Here is a 19,288-nt window from a genome sequence, read left to right as displayed (position 1 = left end):
ACAACATCTTTTAGTAACAGTTCTCAAACTGACTTTGATCTCTCAACTTCCAGAACCTATTATATAACCAGTTTGTGTAACTTTGTCATTAAACACTCATGCATAAATGATTGATTTCTTTATATATTCAGCATATAATTATTCTTCTCTACATTTTTCCTTCTTATATAACATTTTCTAAGATAGCTCTGTAATGGGCATAAGATATTTTTAATGAATACTGTTATAAACTATGAATACTGTTGTCTCCCCCCCAACTCCCCAAGGTGATGGTACTGGGAGGTGGGCCTTTGGGAGGTGAGTAGGTTGTGAGGGTAGAAGCCTCACCAGTTGAATTAATGCCCTTATAAGAAGAGACACAAGAGAGTTCATTTTCTCTCTCTCTGCCATGCAAGGACTCAGCGAGAAGACAGCCACCTGCAAGCCAGGAAATGGGTCAGCACCAGACACAGGATCTGCCAGTGCCTTGATCCTAGGCTTCTTAGCCTCCAGAACCCTGAGAAATCAACTGCTGTTGTGTATAAGCCACCCAGTCCATGGTAGTTTATTACAGCAGCTCAATTGATGAAGACAAATACTTTTCACTGATATAAACATATTTCAGCTTTCATCTTCATAAATACTCAGAGTTTCACATTATACACCTGGAAAGGAGCTCTGCACCTTGTCCAGACCCACTCTGTTCCACCAATCAATGACTCACCCAAGTCTTCCAGGGCATTTAAAAACAGAAGTAGGTGGTGGAGGTGAAGGCTTTGGCTGCCCCCAGACCACGAACTCTCCTCTGGGAGAGGTGACGCCCTGTGCTCTCAGGAGCTTGTAGAAAAGCTCGTTCTGACTGACATCCTTAGAGTAAACCAACCGCTCAGCCCTTCTTTCTCACAGTCCCAGCTTCACTAGAATACCTTTATAAACTTTTGTTTTTACCACTCTTAACTCCGTTTTCCACCTTTTTTTTAAAGGAGAGATTAAAATTCTAATAAGCTCTGATTATTACCAACATCCAAGGCAGGATGTTGTTTTCTCTTTTCTTTAAGTCATGAATCCAATTATGATAGCAATAATAACTATTTATTGAGTGCCTACTAGGCAATGAGCACTTTCAATATATTGATTCCAACTACTGTATTAACTCTGGAGAAAGAACACTTCATAAGTCACTCTAATTCAGTCTGAGCTTATAATAATTTCTAGGTCTTTTACTGTACAATGTGCACTCCTGATGGGCCATCTTCTTTCTGCTTCATTTTGTCTATTTTTTTTCTCTTAGGAGTTGAATACTTTGTGTTTAATCCCATTTCTTTTAATTTATGAAGGTCATTTCAAATCTTCATTTATTCTTTAAAGTTACAGTTACTTTGTTCATCTGAGGGTCATTTATAAAAGTAGAAGCTTCCTCCTTTAGGAGTTTTCTACAAGCCTATGCTGTTGACCTGACTCGAGTGGATTTGACAATGGGCAAATCTGGATTAAGCCAGCACAGTGTCCCTGCCAAACTGAGGCCTGCATAGTATTGTGGAAATCTCAATTTGCTCATTATTCCTAGAACTTTTCTAGTACAGATGACTTTCTAGCAGGATCTCAGTGTACTCCTGTTCTGCAGGCATTACCTTAATTACTTGTTCTTCCCAGGATGGTTATCGTTTACAGAGGAACTACCTAAGAACTCTGAGATGGCAGCAGACTGGGACAGGTTTAAGAGCTTGGCTTCCAGGGTCTGAATCTTGTGTTCAACTCCTGGCTTTGCCACTTCAAGCTATAGAAAGTATGATCGTTAAGTATGATCCTCTTTTTCCTATAAAACAGTGTATTACTTGAATTAGAGGTGATAGAACATGTCAAGTGTTAAGACTAGTACCTGGTCAAGTAAGGGCTTAAAACATGTTAATTATTACTATCAGGTAGAAAAGCTGTCACATAAATATTTATCCTTTCTGTAAACTAATTTTCTATTTCTCTTTTTCTTAATTGAGGTAACATTTTTGTGTGGCTGTAAGTTCTTAGCTCCTTGGAGTATATATACCATGAAGCGCGATTGCTAGATTATACAGTAAGAGTATATTCAGTTTTGTAAGAAACCGCCAAACTGTTTCCTCAGGTGGCCACACCAGTTTGCATCCCCACCAGCACTGAGTGAGAATCCTTGCTGTCCCACTTCCTCACCAGCATTCAGTGCTGTCCGTGTTCTGGGTCTTGGCCGCTCTAATAGTGGTATCTCATTGTTTTAACTGCCATTTCCCTGATGACATATAATGTGGAGCATCCTTTCATATGCTTATTTGCCATCTGTATATTTTCTTTAGTGAGGTCTCTGTTAAGGGATTTGGACCATTTTTTAACTGGGCTGAGTTTTAAGAATTCTTTGTATATTTTGAGTATCATTCCTTTATCAGATGTCTTTTGTAAATATTTTCTCCCAGCCTTCCCATTCTCTTGACATTATCTTTCACAGAGAAGTTTTAAATTTTAAAAAAGTTAAGCTTATCAATGATTTTTCATGGATTATAACTTTGATGTTGTATCTAAAAAGTCATCACCATACCAAGGTCATCTAATTTTCTCCTATGTCATCTTCTTGGAGTTTTACAGTTTTGTTTTACTTTTAGGTCTGTGATACATTTTGAGTTAATTTTTGTGAGGAATATAATATTGTGCCTAGATTTATTATTTTTTTATATGTGGATTTACAGTTTTCCTAGCACCATTTGTTGAAAAGACTATCTTTGTTCCACTGTATTACCTTTGCCCCTTTGTCAAAGATCAGTTGACTTGATTCATGTGGGTCTATTCTGTTCCACTGATCTACATGTCTGTTCTTTTGCCAACATCACCCTGTCTTGATTACTATAGCTTTACAGTAAGTTTTGGAGTTGGGTAGTATCAGTCTGCCAACTCTGTTCTCCTTCAATAGTGTTGGCTATTCTGAGTCTTTTGCCTCTCAATATAAATTTTAGAATCGGTTTCTTTATAGGCACAAAATAACTTGCTGGAATTTTGATTGGGACTGCAATGAATCTATAGATCAAGTTGTAAAAAGTTTGTTGGTTTTTGATTAGAAATATTCCATTGTATGCATATACCACAATTATTTATCCACTCACCAGTAGGTAGATATTGGGGTTGTTTCCCGTTTTTGGCTATCAAGAATAAAACTGCTACAAATATTCTTGTGTAAATCTTTTAAAAGACATGTTTTTCATTTTTCCTGCACTAATGTCTACAAATGGAATTGCTGGGCCATGCAATAAGTGTGTATATAAGAAACAAACGGCTTTCAAAAGTGATTATGCCATTTTATCCTCCCACCAGCAATGCACAAGAGTTCCAACTACTCCATATCCTTGCCACTATTTGGTATTGTCAGTCTTCTTAATTTTAGCCATTCTAGTGGGTATATAGGGGTATCTCATTGTGGCTTTTATTTGTATTTCCCTGAAGATCATGTGAAATGCATCTTTTCAGCTGATTATTGGCCATTTGTATATCTTCTTTTGTCTGTTCAAGGCTTTTGCCCATTTAGAAATTTGTTTACCACTTTGTTATTGAATTGTCAGAGTTCCTTATATATCCTTAATACAATTTATTTGTGTGTGTGTGTGTGTGTGTGTGTGTGTGTGTGTGTGTGTGTGGCGCAAATGCTTTCTCCCAGTTTGTGTCTTGCTTTGTCATTTTGATGAGCAGATGGTTTTAATGTTGATAAAGTCCAATTCATCAGGATTTTTTTATGTTGTGTATTTTTGTGACCTCTGTAAGAAATATATCCCCAGGTTGTGAAGATATTGTCCTATGTTTTCCTCTTGAAGCTTAACAGTTTTACCCTTTATACTGAGCTCTATAACCCATCTCAGTTGCTATGTGGTGTGAGATTCATATTTTCCCCAGTAGTTGCTCTGGCAACATTTGTTGAAAAGATTTGGCTTTCTCCACTGAATGTTTCGGTCCCTCTGTGAATAATCAACTCACCATATGTGTGTAGTCTACTTCTAGAATTTATTTTGTTCCATTAATTTATTTATTTAATAATTAATAAATTAATTAATTAATTTATTTCTTCATCCTTATATTAATGCTACACTATTTAAATTGCTATAGCTTTACAGTAAGTTTTGACATGAGGTACTATAAGGCATTCTACACCTTGTTCTTACTCAGGACTGTTTTGCCTACCTAGGTCCTCTGCTTTTTCTATAAAAGTTTTAGGACCAAGTTGTCACTTTTTACAAAAATGTCCTGCTAGCTTTTTGATCAAGATTGTGTTGAATCTATAGATCAATACAAGAAGAATTGACATGTTAACATTATTGAGTCCTCCAATTCACGAACATCTCTCCATTAATTGAGGTCTTAAATTTCTCTCATCAATGTTTTATAGTTTTCAGTGCACAGGTCTTATATGTTGTTTGCTAAATTTATTAAGTATTTTATTTATAAATGGAATAGTTTTCAGGGCACAGGTCTTATATGTTGTTTGCTAAATTTATTAAGCATTTTATTTATAAATGGAATTGCATTATTTTATAAGTGGAATTGCATTTTAAATTTAATTTCCAGTTGCTTACTGCTAGCAAGTAGAAACACAATTGATTTTTGTATATTGACTTTCTCAAATTTATTGATTCTAGTAGTTTACTAGATTTCTTAGTACTTTTTCTAAAAACAATCATTCTTTTCAATATTTATGTCTATCATTTCCTTTTCTTGCCTTATTGCACTGGCTAAAACCTCCAGTACATTGCTAACAGAGGTGATAAATGCAGATATCATGGCTGTATTTCTGATCTTAGGAAGAACATGTTTGGTGTTTCACCGTGAAAAATGTTAGCAGCAGGTTTTTTAGTAGATGTCCTTTATCAGATTGAAAAGTTCCCTTCTTGTTCTAGTTTGCTAAGAGTTTTTTTTTTAATTTTTAATTATGAATGTTAAATTATGCCAAATGCTTTTTCATCTATTTAGAGAGTAATATGTTTTTTTCTATTTTATTCTATTGATATGGTACATTAATTAGTTTTTTAAAGTTAAAACAACCATGCATTCTGTGAGAAATCTCACTTAGTTACAATGAAATATACCCTTTTAATATATTACTGGATTATATATGTTAATACTTTAGGAATTTTGCAATGTTTATGAGGCATAGTGCATTACAATTTTATTATAAATTTTATCTCAGATTTTGGTATCAGGGTTATACTGGCCTTATACAATAGACTTCCTCTTCTATTTTCTGAAGGAGTTTGTATAAAACTGGTGGTTCATTTTTGGTGTTTCATTGGTATAAACAATTCTTACTTAAGGTTTTAATAGAATTTACCAGTGCAACCATCTTGTCCTAGGTTATTTCCTTTGTGAAAAAGTTTTAACTACAAATCCATTTTCTTTAATACCAATAAGGTCATTCAGATTTTCTATTTCTTCTTGTAGAAGTTACAGTAAGTTGCATTTTTCAAAGAAATTGACTATTTCATCTAAATTGTTAAATTAATTGGCATGAAGTAATTCATAATATAGTTGTTTACAATTCTGTAGAATATGCGGTGATGTTCCCTCTTTCATTGTTGATGTTGGTAGTTTGTATTTTCCTTTTCTTGATTAGACTTGTGTTTAATTTTGTTAATCTTGTAAAAGAACCAAATCTTGGCTTCATTAATTTTCTCTATTGTCTGTTAACCTCTATTCCCATCTTTATTATGCACTTCTTACTAATTACCTTGGATTAAATTTATTCTTCTTCTTCTAGCTTCCTAAAGTAGAATCATATAAAGCTAAAAATTTCCTTTGTGTTGTGTTTATTGTTTTAGTGAATTCTATACATTTTCATAGATTTAACTTTCATTTTCAGTCAGATAAAATTACTTTCTGATTTCCCTTCTGATCTATTCTTCAACTCAAAGACTATGTAGGAATGTGATTTAAACCTCAAATATTAGGGATTTTCTAGGTATCTCATTGCTATTGACTTACAGTGTAATCATACTATAATCACAGAACATATTCTGTAAAAATTTAAGCCTATGGAATTTACTGATACTTTTTTATTGTTCACAAGAGGTCTATCTTAGTGAATGCCTCATGTGTATTTGATAAGATTGTATATCTTGGATTCATTGAGTGTAGTGCTCTGTAAATGTTAATATTAGGTCAAAGTGGTTGATAATGTTGTCCAAATATTCTATATGCTTGATAATATTTTGTTTAATTTTTCTACCAATTACTAAAAAAAGGCATATTAAAAATTTCTATTATTGTAGTCCGCTTGGTTTCTGTTTCATTCATTTTGAAGATGTTAGTAAATATATGCATAGTTTTGACTGTCTCATCTTCTTTAATAACTGACCTTTTAGCATGATGAAAACCTTTTTATTTTTTTTTTTTTTTTTTTTTTTAGGCGAGGCAACCCTTGGTTGACCTCACAGACTGCAAGGACCTTGTCAGTTTACAATTCTTTATTTTTTATGCCTGTAGCACCTGGTCTTCCTAGGTGGTCTCCCATCCAAGCACTAACCAGGCCTGACCCTGCTTAGCTTCCATCTTTAATCTTTTGTAACACTCTTTGCATAGAAATCTGTTTGCCAGTATTAACAGTGCCACATCAGCTTTCTTATGCTTACTCTTTTTACAATCTATCTTTCTCATTCTTTAGCTTCAACCTATTCGTCGTTTTATATTTAAATTCTGACTTGTAGACAGCAGACAGTCTTGATTTTATAGCCAGTCTGACAGCCTTTGCCTTTTAACTGGAGTTTTAGTCCATTTACTAAATAATTAATAATAAATAATATAATTATTGATATGTCTGAGTTTAGGTTTTACTATTTTTTTATTTCTTTTCTATTGATACCATTTGGATTTTTTGTTTCTTTTCTTTCTTTTCTGTCATCTTTTGTATTTATCTATTTTTTGCATTTTATTTAAATTACTTCAATGACTTTTTATCTATCCATTTTATTGTGTTTGTTTTTAGCGATTTTCAATAGGTGTTATACTATATATCCTTAACTTATCACCACCAGTCTACTTAGATATATCATATCACTTCACATAAAATGTAAGGACCTTGTAGTTATGCAATTACTTGTGTCCTCTCTTATTCTCTGTGCTATTCTGTGATATATTTTACATCTAAATAATTACAAATCCCACAAAAAATATTTTATCTTTACTTTAAGCTATCTTTTATATTTACACATATAGATATCATTTCCTGTAGGTACTTCCTTCCTGTAGGTCTGAACTTCCATGTGATATTATTACCTTTCAGCAGGACAAATTTCCTTTATCATTTATTGTTGTGTAGGACTACTGGAAATGAATTGTCTCAGATTTTGTGTATCCAAAAATTCCTTTATTTCGCTTTCCATTTTAAAAGATATTTTTGCTAGATTTAGAATTCTGGCTTGACAGTTCTTTATCTTTTTTTAGTCTTTTAACACCTTAAAGATGTTCTGCAGTATATTTTAGCCTCTGTAGTTTGTGATAAGAATCCTTCAGTTAATTGTTTCACTGTTCTCCTGTATGTAATATGGCATTTTTCTTTGGCAACTTTCAAGATTTCCTCTTTATTTTTAGTTTTTAGCAATTTTACTATGTTTCAAGATGTCATTTTATTTTTATTTTTCCTGCTTCGGGTTAGTTGAGTTTCTATATTTATAACTGAATATTTTTATCTAGTTTAGGAAACTTTTGGCTATTATCTCTTCAAATATTTTTTTTTCTGATCTATTTAGCTTCTTCTCAGACTCCAATTTCATGTATATTAGACTACTTGACATTGCTCCATAATCCACGGAGCCTCTGTCCATGGTTTTAAAATCTTTATTCTTACTGTTATTCATATCGGGTAATTCTTATTGGCTATCCAGTGAATTTTTCATTTCAAATATTGTACTTTTCAGTTCCAGAACATTCATTTGGTTTTTCTTAACTGTTTCCATTTCCTTGTTAAGATTACCATTTTTAGTCATTATGACCATGTTTTTCTTCATATCTTTGAATATATTATGACAGCTGTTTTAAAGTTCTTGTTTGAAAGTTCCAGCATCTAGGTCACCTTAAAGTTTGTTATAGTGACAACTTTCTGTCATGAATATGGATCACATTTTCCTTTCTGTTCATATATCCTTCATTTTTTATTAGATTAATGAATATTGTAAATGTTGTGTTATAGAGACTATAGATTCTATTTTCTTCCTTTAAGGAGTGATCTTTTTTGTTGTTGTTCTACCAGGCAATTAAATTACTAGCTGATCATCTTGAACTTGTGGCTGCTTAGTGTCACATTTTATTAGGATATGGTTTGGTTTTGCCCTTAGTTTTAGCATGAATCCTTAACCTGAGGTTTCAAAAGAAAACCCAGGTGTTTATCAAGCCTCTCTAACTTTGGTGTGATTTGCATTCCAAACTCTATAGGTAGTAATTGTAGGTAGTAGGCAGCAGCTGAATCTCTGCTCAGTTCTTTCAGCTTTCTAGCTATTGTTTTCTACTGGGCTCATTGACATTTCCCCCAGACATAGGCAGTTTAGGGGTCCTCCAAAGATTGAGGGAGTTTTAAATACAGAACTGGAGCTGTCTTCTCTATGGCTTCCTCCTTTTCAGAATTTCTTCCCTTAAATCCCAGCCACTCTGACAGACCTGAACTCTACCCTCTGACACTTGAAGCCAATACTACTGTGGCTTTTTCCTTGAGTTCTCGTTGCACTTTGCAGGTGAGGACTGCCCTCGGAGGGAAGCTATATAAATGCACATCTCGCTCCATCTAGTTTTCTTCTTTCAAGGATCAAATTCTCAACATTTTCTGCCTTCTTTTTGTCAGCCTCTAATGCCTTCTATTAGTTTTTAAAATATATCGCTCAGACTTTGTAATAGTTATCTGACGAAAGTTAATCCAATATAAGGTCTTCCATCATTAATATAACTGGTACTCTACAGAAATTCTAATTTATGAATTTTTTGGGTGTTGAGAATAAACTGCATTTTTCATCTTTATGAATACTTGTAGTATTACTGAATAATACATCCTTAAAGGATCCTCAGGTATTATCCAGACTACTATGATATATCTGTCAATGACTGTCTAAAACTTAGCATGATTAATCTCCTGCTTAATTAATCTCTAGAGAGAAAAGATTCTTTCTCAGATGAGCTTGCTATCTGGAGACTCCCAACTTTATACCTCAATTTAAACCCATATAATGGCTTTAAATGACTCATAGGGTCATGGAATTACACAGACTGAGAGATGTACAGGCATTGCTGGAGCCGAGTCTGCTTCACCACACCACAGGTGTGAAGCTGGTATCTTTCTTAGCGTCTGTATGCATGTCACCTCGTTTTCTTCCTTCTGCATTACCCCTTCAGCTCCCATGGAGCTCACCGTTTGTGATCCATTTACTCAGATTTTCTCTGCCTGCTTCATTGCCTGACATTCCTAACCTCCCGGTTCTACCACCCCAGATTCTGAGTCATTCCGATTACTCTGACCCTTAACGTTATGAGTTGAACTGTCCTAACCTCTAATATCTCAGCATGTGACCTTATTTGGAGGCGTGGTCCATACAGGGGTAAGCAAGATAAAAGGGGGCCCTTTGGGTGGGTCCTGCTCAAATGTAACCGGTATTACTGCAAAAAGGGGAAATGTGGACGCAGAGACACGATTAGAGGGAAGAGAACACGGAAGGACACAGGGGATGTCCATCTGCAGAACAAGGCATCAGGCCTGGGACGGATCCTTCCCCCATGGAAGAAACCAACCCCACTGACTGACCTGGAACATCTGGCCTCCAGAACTGTGAGACGATACATTTTCGGTGCTTCAGGTGCCAGCCTGTGGTACTTTGTTATGACAGCCCTAGCAAATTAACACACTGCCACTTAACAAATAACCTGGCCTCAGTTTTTCTCCTTGATTCAGACTCATGGCTTTGCTTTGTTTCCTAAGATCCACCGACCCCTCAGTATGGTAAGAGGGCAAAAAAGAAAATATCCCAACTGTATCCTTTATCATTTAAGTTGAATGGTTTTTCTGGTCCTTAGAGTCCTCATACATAAAATAAGGATGTTGTCCCTGCCCTCCCTGCCTGTCTAAATAAATAAAGCTCAAATAAGGCACTGTACAGAGAATGTAAAATGCTTACAAACCTAGGCCCCCGAGTCCGTGCTCTGTACCTCTTCTTGCCCACTTACAAGCAGCACCCTCCAAGATGGCTCCGAGAGGCTTGGGTTCAGAACTCTCCACTTGGAAGAGAGATCCTTGCAACCTCAGACTTCATTTCTGCTATTTTTAGTTCAAGAGGCAAGTGAGGCAGATGACTAAGAAACTGCTTTGCTTAAAGGGACAGGAACGTGGGGTGATGCTTCAAGCTTTTACTGTCCTCAAATCTCCAGAAAGTTTAAAATAATTCCTCAGACGACATATATATTTTCTTAAAGTACTAAGGTATGGAAATCAATTCCTTTGGAGAACAAACTTTTTAGAAATTCATAAGGGAAGGAGAACTTAAAAGTGCATTAATAAAGTTGGTATCTACTTAATGTAATTTTAAAATTCGCAAAATTAAATGTAGGATGTTAGTGCTTTTCAAGATATTTTGTATATATCTTTGTTTTAAAATGATTCTGGTGATGCGAATTTGAAAAATTGTTGTTTTTGCAATAATTGGACTTTTTACAAAATTATTGATAAAAAAATATAACTTACTCCCAAATAGCTAACATTTTAGTTGTGTAAATTCCTATCCAGTAGTGAATGTTATTCAAAAAACTCAAAATTTTAAGTGATTCTACCTTTTTCAGTTCTCTAGAACGCCTCCAGATGGCATTAAAACCCTTTTCCCATTATATTCTATAGTACAAAAATTTAAAAATTAGTAATATTTTAAGCATTTAAGACCAGTCACATTCATTGTATCATCAGAAATCATGACAATGGAACTATTTAGAACTTTTAGGGTAGCAATAAGAAAGAAAAACATATAATCATATCCTCTCTGAAATATAACGCCATCCTATGCAAGCCAAGGATCTTTCTAGGCTGAGAAACAGACCTGGGACAAAATAAGACACTCAATAATTTTATATCACAAATTGTGATATCTAATGAATAGCCTCTTAAATGCTTTGTAGTACAAGTGCTGGTCCATATAAAGATAAATTCAGAATGCTGCCTTACAATAAGAAAACACATGTCACCCCTCAGCATGATAATAAACATTTGCAAAGAAAAAAACCCATAGTGATTCCCGTGGAGCTAAAATAATTTGTTGGCTCATGAATTATTTCATTTAAACTTTGGTATATAAATTTAGTATCAAATTGATCATTAAAAAGATACTGGATTTCTTGGGTACTGAGAGGAAAAAAGGCAAAATATAGAGTGAGGAACACATGTTTAATAGGTGCCTTTTCTTATCTTTTAAAAACTGCATTTGTTAAATCAAAAACATCAACAAACTTGAGATTCTGGATGTATCTGTAATTGTATTTTTCACATAATTCCAACATGAAGTTGCAGATGGCAAGCTTTTCAAATGACATTGGTACTTCATGGATGTGTAGGACAGTATCTCCCAGTGTATGTGTGAGTTCTACATCATTTTTGACAGTGATGAAAGTCCCCAACCAGATTCAAAAGGGTTTCCCTCTTCCTCCCCCATAAAAACATGCCCTCAAATCTCATTTGTACTTAATGAAGAGGAGCGTTTTCATTTTTAAGATTATTCTTACTATGCTAAAGTATAAGAAAAACCTCCAAAACCATGTGCACTCAAAAGCATTTAAAAAGACATTATCATGAGAAATAGAACCACAGCCTTCCTTCCATGATTATTACTACTACTGCAAGATACTCGCACTGCTTCATATTACAGGCATATTAAAGAACTGTCATCTCGAATAGAAACAGGAAAGAGACTTACGATGTATTTGAGGTGCCATTGTCTGGACTCTCTGTCTCAGCATCACTTTTCTCTTAAAAAAGAAGCAAAACAAAAACAAAACAAAACAAAACAAAAAACCAACATGTCAGTGTTACTGTCTTTAAAAGTTAAGAGAGATTAAATATATTTCCATGCTCCTATTAACAATCTTTCAAAATGTGCAGCAGGAGGCTTTTAAAACATCTTTTTATCGTCTGACAACTGAATTTGCAAAAGAATTTCTTCTATGTAATACAACGGCCCAGGCACAGATCTGTGAGTAGGTACCAAGGAGCTGTTTGCAAACAACCAGAGCTCAGAGCAGACATCGCCAAAAGATGAGTATCTTACAGATGGAACCCGCTTCCTTCCACTTCATGTTACAGAAAGTTTAGGGAAATAAACCCTATTAGCATTTGACATGCAAGGCATTTTGAACTCCAATCCTTTTTGCTAACACAAGCCAAACAGGGTTCAGCTGCATCAGAACTTGGAGGAGAGAATTTTACTGGGGCTGCACTGCAGGTTACAAGATCCCCAAGAATTACACCTCACCAAGAGCACTGGCAGCAGGTTTTGGGGCCTCTGAGTTAGCAGAGACTAAGATGTAAACCAGAAATCCTTCCTGTCTGAGAAGTTAGGTAAAGAAATGTTACTAAAGTCTGTGGTCATCAAAGATTTAATGGGGTTTAATTAAGGGAGCCTGGAACCAGTTTACTTTTTGTAGTTTTAAAAGGCAAAGTCCTCTCACAATAGGTATCATGTAAGGTGCTTCTTTTCATTTCCTGGAGGCTAGAGTATGGAAGGAGAAGAGTCGTGACTGCCAGTGTGAGCTAGCTGTGGTTATGATGGTTGTGCCATGCTAACAGTTTAATAAACCCCAGAAAAGGTTGTGGGTTGTAAGAAATGGGCCTGATGGTGGCAGCCTGATTTGCTTTGCTCTTCTAAGTCAAGCCCAGAGATCTTCCCAAATCCCCCAGTGTAGTCTTCAGGGCTCAGGCCTAGGCACTGTACCCAGCCTCCTTTGTCAGATGTCAACAGTACCTGGTGGTCACCTATCCCAGGAATCACTCCCTAAATTACATTGGGATCCCACTCTGAAGATATCATCCAAACTGAACTCCAAAATAAATCTGATCAATTCTTTTTCTTTTAGGAAATGAAACAGTTGTAAGAAAAAGAAGACAGTTAAATAGTTCACACATCTCTCTCAGGTAAACCTGGTGCTAATGTGTATCCACATAGCACCAGAACCATGAGGGACAGCAATTTTGTCAAAGAGCCACAAAATCTACTTAATTGCCTCAGTAACAAACACTGGTTAGACAGAGCTCCAATCCGCATGAAACCATGCTGAAGTAAAACTAGAGGCAGCAAATTAACAAAGTCGTTTTAAAGCTCAGACTTTTATGTTATGTCTTCTAGGCCAGGTCTGTGGTATACTCACTTAGGAGACATTTTAGGCCCCATCAACTGGCTTTAGTGCTGGAAAATAACCTAATTTTGTCCTTTCCAGAATCATTTTTCCACGTAGTGGCCAAAATTCCTGCCAGAACCTCCCAATAGTTACAACGCCTGCATTCTGTAAGACAAAACTAAATGGACGTTCAAGTCAACATACTGATTTTTTTTTTCTCCCTTTAATTTAGAGAAATTGGTTGCTTCCCCCAGCATGTAGCCATGGTAGTTACACCACACACAATCACAATCAAGAATGTAAAACAGCCAGGCTCGTAGCAGCCAGCAACAGTAAACATTTCCAAACAACTTATGTCGAGAAAATAGGAAATCGAGTCTATAAATGAAGACACTGTTTGGATGTTTAAATAAACATGTTTTACCTTGAGCAACAACATGGCCAAAGAACTCACAGGTTGAGAGGACACAGGCCTTATTGGGGCTTGGGGCTGTGGGAATCGTGGGCTGGACCAGTGCAGGGACAAAGCTAAGGCTGATTATCTCTGCTCTAAGCAGCACCAATGTTGTGGCAACAGGGAAAACAGACCTGGTTCTGGCAAACAGGAAGGACCTGATGGAGCCAAACAAGACTTTTACGAACAGGCGAGAATGAGTATTCTCAGCACCTTTGGTGCTGACAGCGAGTGAACTTTTCTGGGGAAAAGTAAGCACAGGATCCAGATGGAAACAAACGATTTTTGTCCTTCAGAAAGAATGTAACACAAAATTTTCTCCAACACCTTGCAATTTTAGGTGATGCAACTTCTGAAGTTCACTTAAAATGTTTAAGTGTCTAAGTCATTAAGAATCTGTTTCTTTATCATGACTTGAGGGAAAATTATACATGGAAGCTAGAAAATTCTCAAGAAGAGATTTTTTGGTTGGGTGCTCAGGAAATGTTCCTGTGCAGCCACCAAAGGGGACCATTTGGGATCATCTTGGTGATGTCGGCTGTTTTCATGATGGATACGACACTGGTTTCTTTGGGAGGGAACCTGCATTGATGATCATGAAGAAACTGGGTGTAAGAGACTGGCTGGGTCCAGTGTGCTCATTTTACACATGGAAATACAATTACAGAGAGGAAGAGGGAAAAAAATTGAGCCACAGAAAGGACTTTGGCACATTCATCACCGAGATGGATATACAATCTAAAGTAGTATACAGTTTGATAGCTCTGATAGGGCACACAGAGATAAATAATACCGAATTCATGCCCTTTAAATACTTAAAGTGACCACACTGCTGAGTATCGCCTTAAAGAAGATGTTCGAATAGGGAATAAATATAGACCTGTTTCCTGAATTCCGCTGTAGAGAAAAGGTTTGCTATATCACAACTCTCTTTATAATAATAGTAATCCATGTTCATGGTTTAAAAAAATTATTTGTTTGCTTTTGTTCCTAGTTCTGAGACTTTTAACCATTATTCTAAGTAATATGCCCTTTTCCAGATGTATCAACTTTGGATGGTACCTAATGTTTTCCGATATGAAAAATGAGAGGTAAGGTATTTAATATGCTATCACCTCCCCTCTCCTTACAATTTTTATTAGTTCTATTATTACTCTAACTTCCTCCTGTATTTATAACTTTAAATACATTTAATCTATTTCCTGATTAACCAGCTTCTGACAGTATCTTTTCTCTTACACTATGTCAAGAGAGGAAACCCACCCATCTATTCTCCCCGCAACACTGTCCCTCCCTCTATCACATGCTCTGCACAGCTAAATCTTTCCTTCTATATTGCCAAGATTTAAAATATTTATATTCTGTTCAGTAATTATTAATGAGTCATCCTCATTAATATTAATTTAATTAATAATTTAATTTCTGGAATTGCCTATGGGCCAATTAGAAAAGTTATAAACCATAAACAGAGTTTACAATACTACAACAATATAAATATTAGTTGGTAAAGATGTGTGACTGGACCAGTACAGAACAGGATGTCACTTCACTTGAGTGAAGGCCAAGTGTTGTCAGAAATTCGGTCAAATGGATTCTCATTCTTGGATTTCATCATGCCACAGGTTAATCTGTCTCAAGTAAAGAGTATGCTTTCCCTAGAAAAATGTTAAATAGGACATGCATTTAATGCATATAAAAACCCATCTGTATATAAAAGTGGCTATATATAGTTTTAAAAAATTAAGATGAGTTAACTGAGAAAACACCTTCCAGGCCAGGCTCTGAACCCAGAGAGCTCAGAGCTTGGTCCTTGTCCTTGTCCTAACCACCCCCCGCCACACACACATACACCCCTGCCCCCAGCGTTCTGGTAACAGAATTTTGTGTTAATCATTTCTCTTCTTGACAATTTTTTACCACCCATATATTTATTAGTAAATAAAATATTCTTTAGTTTTTCTTGATTTTGAATTTATATGAATGGAATCATACTGTATGCATTCTTCTGAGAATTACTTCTGTTACTCAATACAATTTTTAGATCCAGCCACCATGATGTATGTAGCTTTGGTCTGCTCATCCTCACTGCTGCACATTTTACAAAGAATCTACCAAGATTTTCTTCTTCGTTCTATGCCTGGTGGACATTTAGGTTTTCTCCATTACAAATGACACATTTACAAATATTCATGAACATTCTTCCTCATGCACATGTTAGGAGTCCTGGGCCAACCTTACCAAGGAATCCTGAACTGATTTCCAAATTAACTTATGATCAAACTTTAAACATTTTTTCTAATTTAATAATGTAAAGCGCAATTTCAGTATAGTGTTTGTATTTCTCTGAGTATCAATGAGGTAGATATTTTGTGCTTGCTCTTCTGTGACATTCCTTCCCATTTAAAAAAAAAAATTTTTATATTTTTTAACCCATAGAAGCACTGTACTGTCTTGATACAAGTCTTTTGTTTCTCTCACATAGACACATACACAAACACACATACACACATAACACTCAAATAACTTTTCTCAGCGCCTTTTTACTTTTTCTGGTATCTGTGGATAATTATAAGTTCTCAATTTTAATGTACTCAAATGTATCGATATTTTTCTTTATTTGATACTTTTTTATGTTTTATTTAAGAAGTACACCAGAAAGATGTTCTATGTGGTATATTTGAAAGTGTTTAATTTTACTGTTAACATTTAGGTCTTTTATAAATACCTAGAATAGTATTTGTATACAATGTGGGGTAGTTAATTTAATTTTTCATGTTATAGCCAGTTATTCTGATAATATCTACTGATATATTTCTCCATTGGTTTAAATTACCAGCTCTGTCATGAATCTAGTTTTCGTATATTTGCGAGTCTGTTTCTCTTTCATTGCTCAATTTGTCTATTACTCTCTGCATTACTTAACTAAAAATATTTGTATATTTGTTTGTTTGTTTGTTTGTTTATAATATTGGTAAGGCAAGGCTCCAACTTTGTTTTTCTTCAGCAGTGTCTGAGCTATTTTTGGCCCTCTGTTTTGTCAAATAAATTTGGGAATCACCTTGTCAATTTCCACATACACAAAAGTGAAGTTATAATTTCACTGTCTGCTGGCTCCCACTGCTGCTGTTGGGAAGTCAACTGGAAGTTTAATTGTTGCTTCTTTGAAGGTATTAAAGGGTATGTTAAGATTTTTTTTCTTTATGTGGTCTAAAGATTAACTATTTTGTGTCTAGTGTGGACTTTTTATTTATCCTGATTAATATTCATTGAGTTTCTTGAATCTGTGTGTTAGTATACTTTCAATTCTAAAAATGTTTTCAGCCATTATCTTAATACTTCCTCTGTTCCCTTATCTCTTTCTGAAACTCTACTTAAATCTGTTAGATCTTCTCACTTTATCCCCATGTTTCTTAACTTCTATTTCTAATTTTCCATTTCTGCCTCTCTAGGCTGCATTCTAGATAATTATTTAAGTACAGTTTCCCAATTCATTAATTTTTTTTCAGCTATGTCTAATCTGTTCTTAAACATGACCAAAGAAATCTTAATTTCTGTTATTTTTTATTTCTAGAGGTTTTGATTAGTACTTCTTCAAATCTTTTGTTCTTTACCACATTCTCAATCCTGTCATTTCTGGAAACTAAAGTAAGCACTCTTATTTTATATTCTGGGCTTGGTAATCCTGAAGGCTGAAGTCCTCACAGGTCTACTTAATTTTTTGCTCTCTTGTTTTCTCCTTGCTCTTGTTCATAGTCTTTTATTTCCTTGTATATTGTTTGTTTGTTTATTTATTTAAATTAGTTTCAAGTATACAGTACATTGATTAGACATCTATACAGTTCATAAAACGATCCTCCCAATTGCTCCCTCCCTCCCTGGCCCTCCACATAGCCATCACATTAATGCTAACTGCGTTCCCTCTGCCGTGTTCCCATCCCTGTGTATTTTTGATAGTGAACTGTTCATTTCCCTTGGAATTTTATTTCTATTATTCTTTATTCTTCTCCATTTTCTTTGTTTTCTTTTTCTGGTATTCCTATTAGCTGGATTTTGACCTTTCCACCCTGACTGATCTTCAATGTATCTTAACTTCCTTTCATATTTTCCATGTCTTTTGCTTTATATACAGAAAAAAAAAATGTTTTCAGCCTTATATTCCAGATTCTAGACTTCAGTTATTACTCATCAATTATTTTTTAAAATTTTGTCAAACATATTTTTAGTTCTCAAGTGCTCATTTGCTGTGACTGCTTCTTTTTCATACCAATCTGTTCTCTTTTTATATTTAATACAAATAATTTCAAATGTTTCTGAAGACGGTAATTATAATTAAAAACTTTTTCTTTTTTCCCTTGAATTAAGTAGATTTCCTTCTCTTTGGTGCACATTGGTTACACATTCACAGTTTCGAATGAAAACAGCTTGGTTTACAAAGGTAACTGGTGTGGATTTCCTGTATTAGTACACTGATCTCTTTTCCTAACACACATTTCCCTTCTAGGGAAGGGCTGATTTAGACCTTTTTGTAAGTGGACAAGGTCTGTTAACTGGAAAACTTCATTTAGGGTCCAGAAGAGAGGACTTAAGACAAACTGGAAGCCCCGAACTTCTCACACCCCAACAGAAATAGGTACCTTATGCTCGGTGTGTAGCATTTTTGTTTAAAAAAAGTTAACTCTCTCCTACTACCCACATATGTCTGTTTTTAAGGTCTAGTATTATCTCAGAATCTATTTTGCTTTTTCTTAGATATCAGCTCCCAACTAGGACTTCTAGTCAACTGTTCATTTTCTCAGCAAACATTATATTTTTGGGGGGCTTTTTTGGGGAAGAAGGGTAGGAAAACCAGACTGAAAGCTCTGTATAAAAACCAGGCAAGAAAAGGGTAGAGGGGTCATAGGTGTAAGAACAGACAGATACCCCTGTCCCTGCCTGCACTCCATGCCTGTTCCCTGTGGGGTGACTGGAAATTGGAGTCTTTCTTGGAGCTTCCAAGGATGGTCCCCACCACTACAGCTTGGCCCTGTTTGTTTCACTATTTTGTTTTCTGGGGTCATGACCTTCTCTGTTAAGGATTATTTAATAGGAAGGGCCTATCTACTCTTTATTTTTCAGAAACACAACTGAATTTCTGGTTTGTTGATAAATCCCTTTCTGTTCTCAGGGCTATTATAGATTTATGTCCGTTACCGTATTTTATGGTTATTAAAGTGGGGATTCTGAAGAGATGGGAAGAGTGCTTATGCTCAGTCTGCTGCTTGAGCAGGACCTTCTTAAAATTTGTTCGAAATGTAAGCATACATCACCTATTTTTTTAATTAAGTTTATTGGGGTAACATTGATTAATATAATTATATAATTTTCAGGTGTACATTATCATTTGACATCTGCATATTGTTTACCACTCAAAGTCCGGTTTCTTTCAGCTACCATATATTTGATCCCCTTTACTCACTTCACCTTACCCGATTCCCTTATATTTGACTCCTTTTATCCCGTCTACCTCTC

General features: G+C 35.3%; 1 protein-coding gene across 3 annotated transcripts in view; it reads right to left on the bottom strand.

Moving 5' to 3' along the window:
- AFF3 (AF4/FMR2 family member 3) overlaps positions 1–19,288 on the bottom strand; it is a 431,623-nt gene that overhangs the window by 129,669 nt on the left and 282,666 nt on the right. For all 3 annotated transcript variants that reach the window (XM_023525221.1, XM_023525223.1, XM_023525224.1), the window contains one exon: positions 11,910–11,961. In XM_023525221.1, coding sequence (XP_023380989.1) covers positions 11,910–11,961 — 52 coding nt within the window. The remainder of the gene's footprint in view (positions 1–11,909; positions 11,962–19,288) is intronic.

This window comes from Pteropus vampyrus, unplaced genomic scaffold, assembly GCF_000151845.1.
Source record: "Pteropus vampyrus isolate Shadow unplaced genomic scaffold, Pvam_2.0 Scaffold541, whole genome shotgun sequence".
Taxonomy (NCBI): domain Eukaryota; kingdom Metazoa; phylum Chordata; class Mammalia; order Chiroptera; family Pteropodidae; genus Pteropus; species Pteropus vampyrus.
Note: the sequence above shows the minus strand (reverse complement) of the source record. Positions and strands in the feature narration are given on the sequence as shown.